Here is a 13,692-nt window from a genome sequence, read left to right on the forward strand (position 1 = left end):
CTGTGCTTGGCATCTGTCAGTAAAACACACCAACGTTCTAGCCCTTGCTGAACAGTGATTGCACAGCATCAAGACTTTCTGTTTCTCACTCGGCCCCCGCAGAGTGTAGGCTGGGGATGAGCTCAGGGTTGGGAGGGGACACAGCCAGGACAGCTGACCTGAATTGCCCAAAGGGGTGTTCCATGCCATATAGCACCATGCTCACCAATAAAAACTTGGGGGGTAGTCATTCCAAAATAGCTGTTGCTTGGATCCTGGCTGGGTATCTTGTGGGAGATGGTGAATAATTGCCTTTGCATCACTTGTTTGGTTGGCTTTTTTCTTTTGTTCAGTTATTAAACTGTCTTTATCTCGACCCACACGTTTTTCTCACTTTTGCCCTTCCTATTCTTTCCCCTATTCTGCCACGGGGGGGAAGGAGTGAGTGAGCACCTGAGTGGGTACTTAGTTGCTGGCCAGGGTCAACCCACCACAATGGGTGACAAGTCACATATAGGAATTGAAATATAAAATATATGACTGAAACAATTTGAATGCCCAACATAGAAAACTGTTATTCTCTGAAAATATTTTGTGCATGAGAGACTGTCACCTGTAAACTGTTAAGTATATTTAATTAGTACATTTTTCTTTAGATAATAGATAAAATTCTGACTAGCGCAGTGCATTTTTTTTTATGTCCAGACCAAATAATTTCAAGTTCTAAAGGAATATATAAAATTATATAGAAGTTCATGAAGAAAAAAATCAGCATGCATATTATGTAGATTTAATGTGGAAGTAGAAAATTTAAAATCAAATTTATTGCAAACATATATATAGTATAGTTCTATACAGCACTAAGCCAGGTAGTTTCGAATTTGTTTTTAACCTTGAAATTTTGATTTTTTGATGAAATCAAGGTAGACTAGCAAAAGCATCTAAAAGCAAGATTTATCCCCTAAAGCTCGTCAAGAAGAAATACAACTCATAAACAGGAGCAACTATCTAAATTTCAGCCTTACTGATGTTAGAGCAAAACCTTTATTTTTGTGTTTCTGTATTCTCAATGTGCAATAGGTATTGGATTACAGAGTTCTGGGTTATGTTCAAAATGGACTCTAAACTATCCACAACTATGGAGGAATTTCAAGAACTTGTTAAAGCTAATGGTGAGGAGTTACACTGTCGTCTAATTGACACAACTCAAATGTGAGTGCCAAAGTCTCAATATGCTCGGAAAACAAACTTTTGCTCTGAATTTCCTTTATTCAAATATGATGTCTCTCCAGTATAGCAGGATAATAGTCCTATAGTGGAGTAACTTTAGTAAGTCACGTGTTATCTATCCTTAGAAGAGCTTATACATCATTGTAGATCAAATATATATTATGTAGAGGAACAGAATGCCTTTCAAGAATGACTTATGTTGACTTTAACTGCTGTGTAGACTTTCTGCTGATTCTCTATGCTAGATAAATTTTACTCTATCCAGGGAGCGTAGAAAATTTGTAGAAGCCTGATGATTTTGAAAGAACATTGGAAGTCAATAAGAAAGGAGAATACATTTTGATTGGGTAACAGGTGAGGTAAAAAAAAGTGTGTTTATATTTTTAATACCAAAGGTAAATGAGAAGATATAGTTTATTACACTGTGAAACTCTTGATACTATTTTATGTGACTTTAGTTATAAAATTACTTGTCCTGTCAAGAATAAATTGTACAGCTATACATCACATCATAATTCTTTCTTGGGAAGAGAACCTTCCTTGTTGTATAAGAGTAAGATAGTTCTGTGGAATGGTATAACACGGTCAATTCATACTTTGGTTGGAAATGCACAGGCAAAAGCAGAGCAGAATTTGGCATATGTTTTAAATCTGGTTGTGAAAGAGGATATTTAGTTTTTGAAATCCAATCAAATTTCATTACTCCATGGGTGAATAGCATTGGGGGACAATTCATACTCAGAGGTTGGTGGAGGAAATCTGTAAGAATTATTAAATGGAGAAGCACTGGATGTATTCAATGAAGACAAAGTTATGGACAGCAATTCTGGAAGTGCAATATATAGTCTTATGCTGTTTAGTAATATAGTTGTATTGTACTTATGTGCTATATCAATATAAAAAAGGCTAACAATGTTTTGTCGTAATCTCTAATGCCTGAAGGGAGCTTGCTGTTTAGAAATTCAACTAATTCACTTTTTGTTGCGGTAAGGCGTGAAAACTATGTTACTTTTCTATTAGGGAGAGGAAAAGTTTGCTGTTCAGAAAATAACTCAGGGTAATTCTGTTTTAAAATGTGTCTAAAAGAAATTCTAGGGATTGGTCTAGAAAGCTGACGCAGCGTGTCAAGGCCAACACCAGTAAGAAACGGAAAGTCTCGCTTCTTTTTGATCACCTTGAGCCTGAGGAGCTGTCAGACCACCTTACCTATCTTGAATTCAAGTCTTTCAGAAGAATATCAGTAAGTGATTTCTATTTATTTATTTATTTGTTTGTTTAAAACAAAAATGGGAAGGATGTAGAAAAGATGAGAGAGGGGTAGTATTACAAGATTAACCCTGCAGTGCACGCTGTTGGACAAGCTGAGTGTGTGTCCAGACTCTGTTTTACTAGTGCTGAAGGTGGGCAGGGGTACTTATTCTGAGTACGTAGCCTTTTGCTGCAGTCATTTGACAGAGGGAGAGTGAACCTTTTAAGCAACTGTGGAACAGAGTTGGGGCAAAGTCAGTTGGAAGGAAGAGGAGTAAACCATTTGATCTTCTTCCAAATAATCTCCTTTTGTTAGAACAAGTGGTGTCATCGGGCACAGGAACAAGCAGTCTCCTTTGGCTCAAATCAGTAATCAGGCTGAAATGGGACGACGGAAACTTGGAATATTCTCCTGGAATGCTAACCTCCTGTGGCTGTGCAGCATTCTTGTGCAGTGACTAATGGACTGTCTGTATAGAAGAAGTCCACTGGACTCTGCTTGCCATTTTTGATTGTGCCTAACAAAATAAAGACTAGGGATAAAAAAGCGCTTGAGAAAATAACATTTTTTAATGTAAAGGGGCTTTAAAATATTTTATTACACAAGCTTTCAAGCACACAAACAATTCATAAGGATTTGTCTCATTTCTGTTTTCTTCCATTTGATTTGTTTTCTCAGCTATGTTGGTAGCTGATGAGATGCGAACTTCCCTATGCACCTTGGCTTCACTTGCATCCTTGCATGCTACAACATTACTTCTATTCAAACTTGATACAGTTCACACATGGAAAAGAGAAATGAACATTTGAGGCCAAAATCCTAAGATGGTGGCAAAGTCAGTGTGATGACAACAGAGAAAGCAAAGTGGGGTTTTTAGGTTTTTTTTTGTTTGTTTTGGTTGTTAATTTAGTGGTTTGGGTTTTTTTAAAAACACTACATTTGAAGCTGAAGTCTTGCAAGGAAAGGGGCTCTCAATAGATTGTGGAAGATTTCAGTCATGTGTTAGTGTACTTTATTTTGAGTACATGACTCTTCATGTTTTGTGTTAAATTCAAAACGCCATAGAACCAAAGTCATGCACGGATTGCTGCCTGTAGGCAGTAATAATAGGCAAATCTTATATAACTCAACATTTTCAAGCTCTGTGGAGACATGAGGTAATTAATGATTAATGAGTATAACAGGTATGATTGCAGTCAGTGTGTCAGAAGTGTCATAGAGTTCCAACAGTTACATACTTGTATACATATTATATGCAGGGTCCCTGTGTAGGTTTTGGTATAAATTGAGTTTACCGAGACCTCAGATCAGAAAATAACGTGTAATTAACAAATAGCTATATTCGTTAACTCTTCGCAGAATGTATTCATGATATGCTGAGCCACAGAATCCATTTGTTATTCCAACATGGCAGCATATACTGGGAGAAAGGCTGCAAATGACCTGCCGTGGTCAGTCACTGGAATAACTATTCATAGGCTCAGTCATTTGAAAGTCAGAAAGGAATACTTGATCCCTGGAATATATAGAGCACACAGCAAAATCTTCCATGAGACACCATGTATCTTGCAGCAAAGAAAAATGCAGGGAGTGGTGTTCACAGGGTAATGGCTGCAGGTATGCTGATGTTTGGAAACCATTTTAATTTGTCGTTATAAAATAGAGGGAGGCTACGCTCTTTTGTGAGGCTCTGGATTCTGCTTTCCTGTAGAGGCTCATAAGTTTGTCGTTGCAATACTAGGTTCTTGCATTATTTAAGTACCTGCAGTTCTTTACCGTATCTGCCACTAACAATCTTGTTACAGCTGATGTCGTGAATAAATTCTTGCACCAAAATTATTTCGAAACTTTAAGTAGTATATTAGATACAAATTTGTTCAGCATTTAAAAAAAATTCTTTTCTGAAGGAGAGCGCTGCTGAGAACAAGATATAAACTAATCAAACTGATTCATAATTGTACTGAAACTGCTATGAAGTCCATAATTATGTAGTCAGATATTGAAGAATTACCTATCTGTGTAGAGCAGTTGCTTAAATTTTAAGATCCAGCCAAGTCTGGCAGGGGTTCAAAATTCAAACAATAATTGTAAGTAAGTACTATGTAATCTCAGAGACAGCTCTACTTATTAATGTTAATGTTTTTTCCATTTTTATTTTAACAAGAGGACAAATCCAGAGGTATCTTCTGTTCATATCTGCTTTTTAAAGTGTTAATAGCTCTTACTAAATGGATGGGAAAAGTTAAAAAGTGGAGAGAAAGTGAGAGAGGGAGAGCAAGAAACAAACAGCAGCCTGACAATTTATGACCTTTTCTTAAGGGTCAATGCCATTCATCATATTCCTGTGGCCCTAAGAAAGGAATATGTGTCTATTACAGCTATGAATGTTTTTGGTAAGATGTTAGTACTAGTGGTCATAGTAAAGAGTGGATGTATAAATCCCATGTCACATTTTCTGATGATTCAAATTCTTGTGTGTACTTGTTAATGGATAAGTCAAGAGAATAGATAAACATTGCATCAACAAAACCAAATGATTGCTTCTCTTTGATGTTAATGGGAAGAATGGCTAAAAAAAAAAAAATCTTTGTCACATACAATGTGTACTGAACAATTCCAGATCACTTTGGTTAAATAAGAGAAGCTCACAAGCTGTATTAAAAATATTAAGGAATCTGTAGCCCTCATTCTTAATGGTCTTATCTCAGTTTTACATTAATCTCATTGCACTTGTTTTTTGTATTAATGTAGCTTAATTCTGAAGTGTGCCCTAGCTACATGAACTGAACATGTCACTTCCTTAAACTTCCTTAGACTTCCTTAAACTATGCTTGAGTTACTAGACTACGCTAAGTTCCCTGTAGAAGCCGAGATTCATTGTATCTATGGAGCCACTGAGGCTGGGAGGAAAGCCCCAGTTCTGCCCATCCCAGGGTTTATAAGAGCCAGGGCTCCTGAGATAGACATGATGCAAATAATGGGATACAAATTATGCCAAAAAGGTGCTTTCAGTTGATTCAATTAGTTGAAGCCTTCTGCTTTGAACTGAACAAAAGTTTGACAAAGGAGAGATTTCAGTCTTATGGATATTTATGGTGTGAAATATATCTTCTATATTTCACTTGAAAAGCAGACTTGTATCTGCACACAGATCATGAGTATATGAAACTGTAGTGAGTTTTCATTTACACTTTTTTTTTGTTTTGTTAAAGTTCTCAGATTATCAGAACTACATTGTGAATAGTTGTGTGAAGGAGAATCCAACAATGGAAAGATCAATTGCTCTGTGCAATGGTATCTCTCAGTGGGTGCAGCTAATGGTTCTCAGCAGACCAACACCACAGCTTCGGGCTGAAGTGTTCATCAAGTTCATTCATGTTGCACAGGTCAGTTAAATTTTGACATGTGTGGTGTTTTATTTTGTCTTTCTCTGATAGAGCCCCTTAGTTGTTCTTCCCATGCTGCTACTGTGGGGTCAGCTGGGAGCGTTGGCACTGGGCTCCTGGTTCACACATAGTGCATGCGGATTTGTGTATGCTGGAGTTCTGTACCAAGTGTTCAGAGATTACAGTGTCATGGCACCGTGACTTTCTCGTACCCGTTCTGAAGAAATTGTTTTCACTGAAAGACTAGACTTGCTTTTGAATCAGCTGGTGAGATTCGAAGCTGTGACTGCGCAGCTTTCAAAGCGTGAACCACTATCGTGTCTTTGGCCGTAATTAGAAGCTTTTCTACCAGATGCACCTTACTGGATAGAAGCAGAGCTATTGTCCTATTCATTGCATACTAATTAAACTGCAGTCATAACCAAGATAATAGGCAGTGTTTCCTAGTTGTGGTAGACTGTGGAAAGAGGGAGAAGTACTGAGGAAGTACTTTGAAGACTTACTGTATCTGCCGAATTAATACATGATTTAATAACAGTAGAATAAGTACATGTTACACCCCGTAAAATCACAACTCATTGCCAAAGTGAATGAAGTGAAATGGATAGTGGCACAAAACTTGCAAGACTTTAGAGGAAGACAATAGAGGAAATGCAGAATTCGGATGTACATACTGAAAAACTTGAACCTTTAAAGAATAAATACTGATTTTTTTATTTTTTTTTTTTTTGGTATGCCAACACAGAAGCTCCACCAGCTGCAGAATTTCAATACATTAATGGCAGTGATAGGAGGTCTCTGTCACAGTTCCATCTCCAGACTCAAGGAAACAAGCTCATGTGTTCCTCATGATGTAATTAAGGTTGGTATTGCTCCTCTAAGTTTTACAAATAAGATAACCTTTAACTTTTTTTGTCATTGCACACACAAAAAAACAACCTTACTCTATTGGGTAAGGTGGAGGGAAAGACAGAAAAAGGAGAAAAAGGAAGACTTCCTTTCGTTTTGGAGGGTTTTTCTTTGTCATTTCATCTCCACGACACCATTTACCCCTACACTTCCAACCTCCCCCCCCTTTCTTCAGGATTTGTATAGCTTCTCTAAAGTTTCTCAGATATGACAAGCTGCATTTTCATGTATATGCAGTAGTACAGAATAGCATTCAAACATGAAAGCAGAGAACTGGATCCCAGAACATTTGAGAACAAAACTGTTGTCATCCATAGCAACAGTGACCATGCTGAGTGTATGAACTGCTAGCACAGAGCTCCGCACTTTGAGTTTAAAACTGAAAGGACTGGTTTTGTGTTTCTGATCTTTCCCTATGACAGATTTTATCTAGTTCACACTTGAACAAACTTAGCCCTAATACACACATGTTATATAATACAGTGGAATGTCAGGAATCAGTTGTAATTTCCAATTAAATTCTTGTGAATTACAGATTAATATATTTTTTGCTGAGATTCCAACTACTAAAACTGTGAGGGAAAGAATACTTTTTTAGCAATGAAATGGCTTCTTAAGAGACTAATATGCTTTATTATTTTACCTTGTTTGGGGCCCAGAAGATTTTATATAGATATCTAATGAACCTGTTTTGATCGCATTGCCATCAGCTGGAATGAACCATGCATAACTGGAGCATAGACCAGAAGTATGACCTCCCACTGATAATAGTTGCAGCTCTTGGGATCTATAAAACCAGTTAGCAAGCTTATTTTAGAAGCATGTTGTTTTACAAATGTTGTCATGAGGAGTGGACTGCATCTGTGTCCATAATTTGAATAACTTTTTGCATCAAGAAATTGTATACGAGTACTAACATAAAGCAGATAAATGATGGCTGGTAATTAGTGACTTGAGAACACACTTCAACTATAACGAACAGTTTGTGAAGGTTAAAAATCAAGTGGTTAGACAGAAACTTCCACAAGAAAACATTGGTCCACTGATTTTATAACGTTAAGCGTCAACTTTGTACCTGTATAGTTTTAAACAAGGGAAATATTTCTACTGCTAGGCTTAAGATTCCTTTGGCCTTTACAACAAGTCCAATATATTGTTTCTTCTTCATTTCCATGCAAAAAACGTTTTCTTAAAAGCACACGTGTGCCACCTTGAACTGTAGTGGGAGTTTTGGTCACACTGTGATGGGACCATAGCACAGCGTAGGGTTTCTCTGCCAGGACTTTCCAATTCCAGCAATTCCAGCTGGTGACCTGGAAGCCAGAGAAGTGCCGTGCTTAAGTATGAACCGTGTACACATCCCCTTGTTGAGAGGATCCTATTTCTTTTCATTGACTTAATAGGGAATGTAGGTAGAACAGCATTACAGATTAGGCTATAGATTAACTACACATTATAGATAGTTAAATTAGGTGAGGTGAATACCGAGAATTTATTTGAAGCCTAAGGTTTTAAAATCCATTTCAAGAGTCATTGTGAGTAAACACCTTAACAATAATATGGGAAATTCTTGTGCTGTGTGACCAGAACAAAAACAGTAACTAGTTTTGATTTTTTGTTTTCTCTTTATTTTTAGGTGTTTAATGAAATGACAGAACTGCTTTCATCATACAGAAACTATGATAGTTACCGACGTGCCTATAACGAGTGCAGTAACTTTAAGATCCCAATCCTTGGGGTCCACCTGAAAGACTTGATATCACTTTATGAGGGCATGCCAGACTACTTAGAGGACAAAAAAATTAACATATATAAACTATACTCTCTGTATAACCACATAAATGAGCTCATACAACTCCAGGAAATGCCACTTCCCTTGGAGGCTAACATGGACCTTGTTCATTTGCTTACAGTAAGTCTGTTAGATGAGATAAATACCTCCATTTAAAAAAACTAATTTCATGTAGCTCTCAAACAACTAAGTAGAGAATTCCATTAATTATAAATACATAATATTGTAAGATTATTTTTTTCCTGAAAGAACCGTACAATAATAGAAGTGTAAAAGTTAGTGATAGTGATTTATTTGGCAGCAAGGGTAGGGGGTGCCAGTTTAGCAGTATGCTTCCAATTATTTCTATAAGGTAAGGAAATGTTTATTTCTGCTTTGCTATAGTAGTATGCATCCTGTCTGTACTTTCACTAAGGAAGTGCTCTGAATCCGCTGCTGATTAAGGTAGAAAGGTAGAAAGCTTCCTTAGATGCACCTTGGAGGCAGAAGATTGCATGCAAAGCTTCCTTGTGTTGAACACGCACACTCCCAAAGTTCAGTCCCTCAAGATGTGTAGGGTTAAACATACCACATTTCTAGCCAAGTTTCTTCTGGTACTAAAAAAAACTGTCTGACATAAATGTTAGTCAAATAATAGTGTTGTATTACTCTCCAAGTGATATCTAGTCAGTGCCATGTTACTAACAAAATTGATAGTCCCTAGCACGTATGTCACAACAATCGTTTTAGCTTCTCCTAGTAAGTCAAAATACTACCTTTTCTTAAAATGGTAAATGTACCTTTCTTGTTTCTCAGTTTTGTTTGGCCTTAACAAGTACCTCAGCTTGGAAAAACTAGATAGGCTGCTTCCACTTCCTGGTTACGAGGCCTGTTTCAGCAAAAAGCTAATAGATAAAAATGCTTATGTGGTTGAGGTTATTTGTTCTCTCTGGGAGCACTCGTGTGTGAAATTAAGCACATATGCCCAAGGCCTGAAATAGAGCTACATAAAGTGGTGAATTTTCTCCTGCTAAGTGTTTTAAATGTTTTGTCTCAAATTATTTTAAGTCCCCCCCACTTTTTTTTTTTTTTAATAACGTTTTATAAAAATGGAACTTTGGCCACATTTCATGCAGCTGTATATGACAGAACGTAAATTAAAACAAATCCTTCATTTCGAAGCAGGAACTGTTAATCTGCTAATGTTCCAGGGTGCATAATTTTTCTGTTTGTTCCCCGATGTTTTCCAACTTGAGTTTTCTGAGAATTTGAGTTGATGGACAGTTTGATTGGAATGGTGCTTTTATGCTTAGTTGCACAATAGACAACTTGAATATTATGGAAGTAACAGTTTTTTTCAGGTTACTTATTAACTGAGTGCTAATTATGCCTGCAGTCACTTGCTGTGCTAATGAGTTTAGCTGTGTAATGTTACAGATTTCCAGATAATGGCAATAACAGTCTGGAATTTAGAAGTGTACCCTTTTCAAATCACTGTGAACACCTGTGCCGGTCAAGTGCATTTTTTCTAGGTGCAACCTAAATTAAAAATTAATCCACCAAAAAGTCCTAATGCATGCCAGGAACAAGTTTATCAAGTAGTAGTGACTGTTGTGGGATTAAACCAATGTTGTGTTTGTTTTCAGTTGTCTCTTGATCTTTACTACACAGAAGATGAAATTTATGAGCTTTCCTATGCACGAGAGCCTCGAAGTCACCGAGCTGCTGTAAGGGCCTTTCCAGATTCTTAACAAAAAGATTTTTTTTTTTTTGTATGAGTAATGTAGCTTTTATCCCTTGCATTCATTTTATTTTATTGTATGCTAAATTGGAAACATTTTAGCTTTATAGACTGAGCAAAATCTGTTAAAGCGTAAATTGTTGATGATGAAGCCTAAGCTAGAATATATGGGAGAGTTGACACCGTACCAGGTTTTGTAATATGGACACAAACCCAAATGAAGTTACTTGTGTAGAGACATGACAACAGGCTCTGTCTTGGCAATTTATACTGATTCTTTTAAATGAAGAATTCTTATGTGATTCAAATGATGAAACCCATGGGTATTATATCATAGTTTTGTCCCTGTTTTATAAATATGGAAAACACAGTGAATTTACAGGGTTGTCAGTCAACTGTGGCAATTTAGGAACGACCACTATTTTGGACACTTCAGGGAAGAGCTTCCTCTGAAGTACCATATAATTATCAAAAGTATGGTGTTGGGTCCAACAGGCCATTTCTTGAAGTCCTGTCTCATGTTGTCCATTGTCACAAATAAAAGAAGTGTAATACTGAAAATCTTCCCATGTGGTACTAATGAAGTTCCATTCAATATATTCTAGCCTTTGACACCTTCCAGACCACCAGTAGTTGTAGACTGGGCCTCAGGAGTAGCCCCAAAACCTGATCCAAAAACTGTCAGCAAGCATGTTCAGAGGATGGTAGATGTAAGTATGGTTGGCCCATTTACCTTACATACCAGTGGTAGCTTTAATCTCTAGGTAGGAGAAGATACAAAGAAGTGAAAAAATACTGGACGCATTCAAAGCTGTGCTGAGTATGTGAGCACCTCTGTCCTCACAAAGAAATATTTCTGCCTAGCTGTAAATAGCAGCAGCGGCCCGTGAGGTACGGAAGGAAATTCCTTAAATGGCTGAGGAGCCAGCAGGGAGTGTGAATGCTGGTTTGTACGCTTCCATTCTTCCAAGGAGCCAGGGAGTCCGTTTCTACCAGGGACTCCAGCATCAGGTTATTGGTGGAGTCTGAAAGTGGGCCTCTCAACGGCTTTGTTGCTAGCAGCCATTGCTCTGTCTCTCTCTTTTTTGGGTCACCCACTTTACTGGAAACCATCAAGTAAGCTCGGGTGATTGATTCCAAAACTGACAGAGAGAGGCAGAGAGTTCGTCTTTGCATCCTTGCTTCATCTCTTTTCCTTCTAAACACTTCTAATATGGCTAGGTATCCTTTGATACACGCTGGTTTGGAATATATTTCTAAATTTGGCCTAGGTGTGCTCCTTGCCTTAGCGCCAGAGACAAACAGTAAGGTCATTCCACAAGTGGAAACGGGTGTCTACATGACAATTTCATATAGTTACTTTTCACGTAACATTGGCCTGATAAAATAAGCTAGGCAGCTACACTGATTGGCTACAGAGATCATCACTGACAGCACTAATTGTATATGTAGGCCTGAACATAATGATCTTAAAGTGAAACTAAAAAAGAGCTGTCACTGTGTAGTGAAGCGTTTAGTCCAGCCTATGTTTACATATTTACATTTTGCTACAAATCCAGAAATCATGATGCTGCTTTAGTCTCAAAAGCAGTTAGACTGTTGCACTGTTTAATAGATACTGGAAGAAAGTGAGAGAGGAAATCCATAAATCTTGTGGAGACTTTCTAAAGTAGTAATTCAGCCCATCCACATTATAAACGATTCTACTTAAACTATTATCTTGAACAGTCTGTCTTCAAAAATTATGACCATGATCAGGATGGATACATTTCCCAGGAAGAATTTGAAAAGATAGCCGCCAGTTTTCCCTTCTCATTTTGTGTAATGGCTAAGGACTGGTGAGTACTGAGTTCTGCTTATCAACTTTGTAGCATCTGTTTTGGGAGGGTTTGGGGGTTCTTGTTTTTAAATCTGATTTCTATCATTAGGGTGGGAAAATCACCCTCTTCACCCACAAATAGAAGTGAAAACATAACTGACAAAAGCATCTTCTAAATGTAGTGTGAATGACATCTTCATGAACTTAGAGCAGTGGTAACCAGGCTGATGTAGGAGGAAGAACAGATAATAAAAAAAAAAAAAAATTCTTTTTCTAATGATATTCGGTATATACTGTTAAAGAACTTTTTTAAGATTAACCTGTCCCTCAAAAATAGAGAATTGGCAAATGTATATTTTGGTCAAATTAAGAACATTTTTCTTGACATATTAAAGCATGGAAAAATACATTAGTGATTATTCAGAGGTTTTCTATGAAGTAGTTTTGAGGTTGCATCACGTATGCAGATATTTTGTTTACCCTTACAGGCAGCATTTTAAATGTGTAGATAAGCTTCAGTAGACTTTGGGAGGAGGTGACGAGATTATTGAGATCACTGTAATAATTCTCCTTATGCTTTTAAGAAAATGTATGTCTCACAAACAACTTTTCTTCTTTATTTTCAGGGAAGGTCTGATTAGCAGGGATGAAATAACAGCTTACTTTATGAGGGCTAGCTCAATCTATTCCAAATTAGGACTTGGCTTTGCTCATAACTTCCAAGAGACCACTTACTTAAGGCCTACTTTCTGCGACAACTGTGCTGGATTTGTAAGCTTACTTTTTAGTAAATTATGTTAATGTTGTTTAGAATAATGCCTTTTTTAATCTCATAATCACCATGCGTCATATACAGAAATGGATCTATATAAAACACTAGTGAAGCTATATAGAACACCGGGCTTCTGCCTGTGTAGCTATTTAAGGTATCCTTTACACCCCTCTCAGCAGTACTGTTACCTGTTTAAACATGGCTCCTACCTTGTAGTGTTCGGTTGTGTCACCAAACACAGTCTTAGGCAAGGCTTCCAAATCCAGTGCCTTCCACTCCGTGGGGCTGTTAGAACTCATGTCCTGGTACAAACGTGACCTGCCCCCTGCCTGTGGCACAGAAAGATTTAGGAAAACTGACTGTCCTACCAATCCCCAATTTAGCTGGCATCAAACAAGGCTGCTGAGATGGAACTATTCATCTACTCCAGCTCCACAGCTCCTCTGGGGGCTGTCAGATCTGCTGATGCATTCATTAGAGACTAGCTTAAATTTGTTTTGTTTGTAATTGAGGAATGCACTTAAAGTATTCTCTTTACCTTATGCTAAAGAGGTAAATAGTTCCTATTTTGACCTTACCATTAAAAGGGTAGAAAACCAAGATATTCTGCAGCTGTTCAGATCTTAGAAATGAGTGGAACTTTAAGTGGATTTTTATATCTGGAGGTTTCAAACGTGCAGAGAGATACATTAATACATAGTCTTTTGTTTGAATTTCAGCTATGGGGAGTCATTAAACAAGGATACAGATGCAAAGGTAAGGTACTTTATACTTTGTTAATTTTAATCTATAATTGATGGTGAACGAAAAAAAACCCATCTGATCATCCTGAGATC

General features: G+C 37.3%; 1 protein-coding gene across 1 annotated transcript in view; it reads left to right on the forward strand.

Annotated features, from left to right (window-relative positions):
• Nucleotides 1-13,692, forward strand: part of RASGRP1 (RAS guanyl releasing protein 1 (calcium and DAG-regulated)) — a 36,491-nt gene that overhangs the window by 18,620 nt on the left and 4,179 nt on the right. The window contains exons 4-12 of the mRNA XM_009886918.1: nt 1,060-1,191; nt 2,296-2,449; nt 5,671-5,844; nt 6,590-6,706; nt 8,390-8,665; nt 10,171-10,251; nt 11,994-12,103; nt 12,711-12,855; nt 13,576-13,612. Of these exons, the coding sequence (XP_009885220.1) occupies nt 1,060-1,191; nt 2,296-2,449; nt 5,671-5,844; nt 6,590-6,706; nt 8,390-8,665; nt 10,171-10,251; nt 11,994-12,103; nt 12,711-12,855; nt 13,576-13,612 (1,226 nt within the window). The remainder of the gene's footprint in view (nt 1-1,059; nt 1,192-2,295; nt 2,450-5,670; nt 5,845-6,589; nt 6,707-8,389; nt 8,666-10,170; nt 10,252-11,993; nt 12,104-12,710; nt 12,856-13,575; nt 13,613-13,692) is intronic.

The sequence above is a fragment of the Charadrius vociferus genome, unplaced genomic scaffold, assembly GCF_000708025.1.
Source record: "Charadrius vociferus isolate BGI_N301 unplaced genomic scaffold, ASM70802v2 scaffold14, whole genome shotgun sequence".
NCBI classification, from domain to species: Eukaryota; Metazoa; Chordata; class Aves; order Charadriiformes; family Charadriidae; genus Charadrius; species Charadrius vociferus.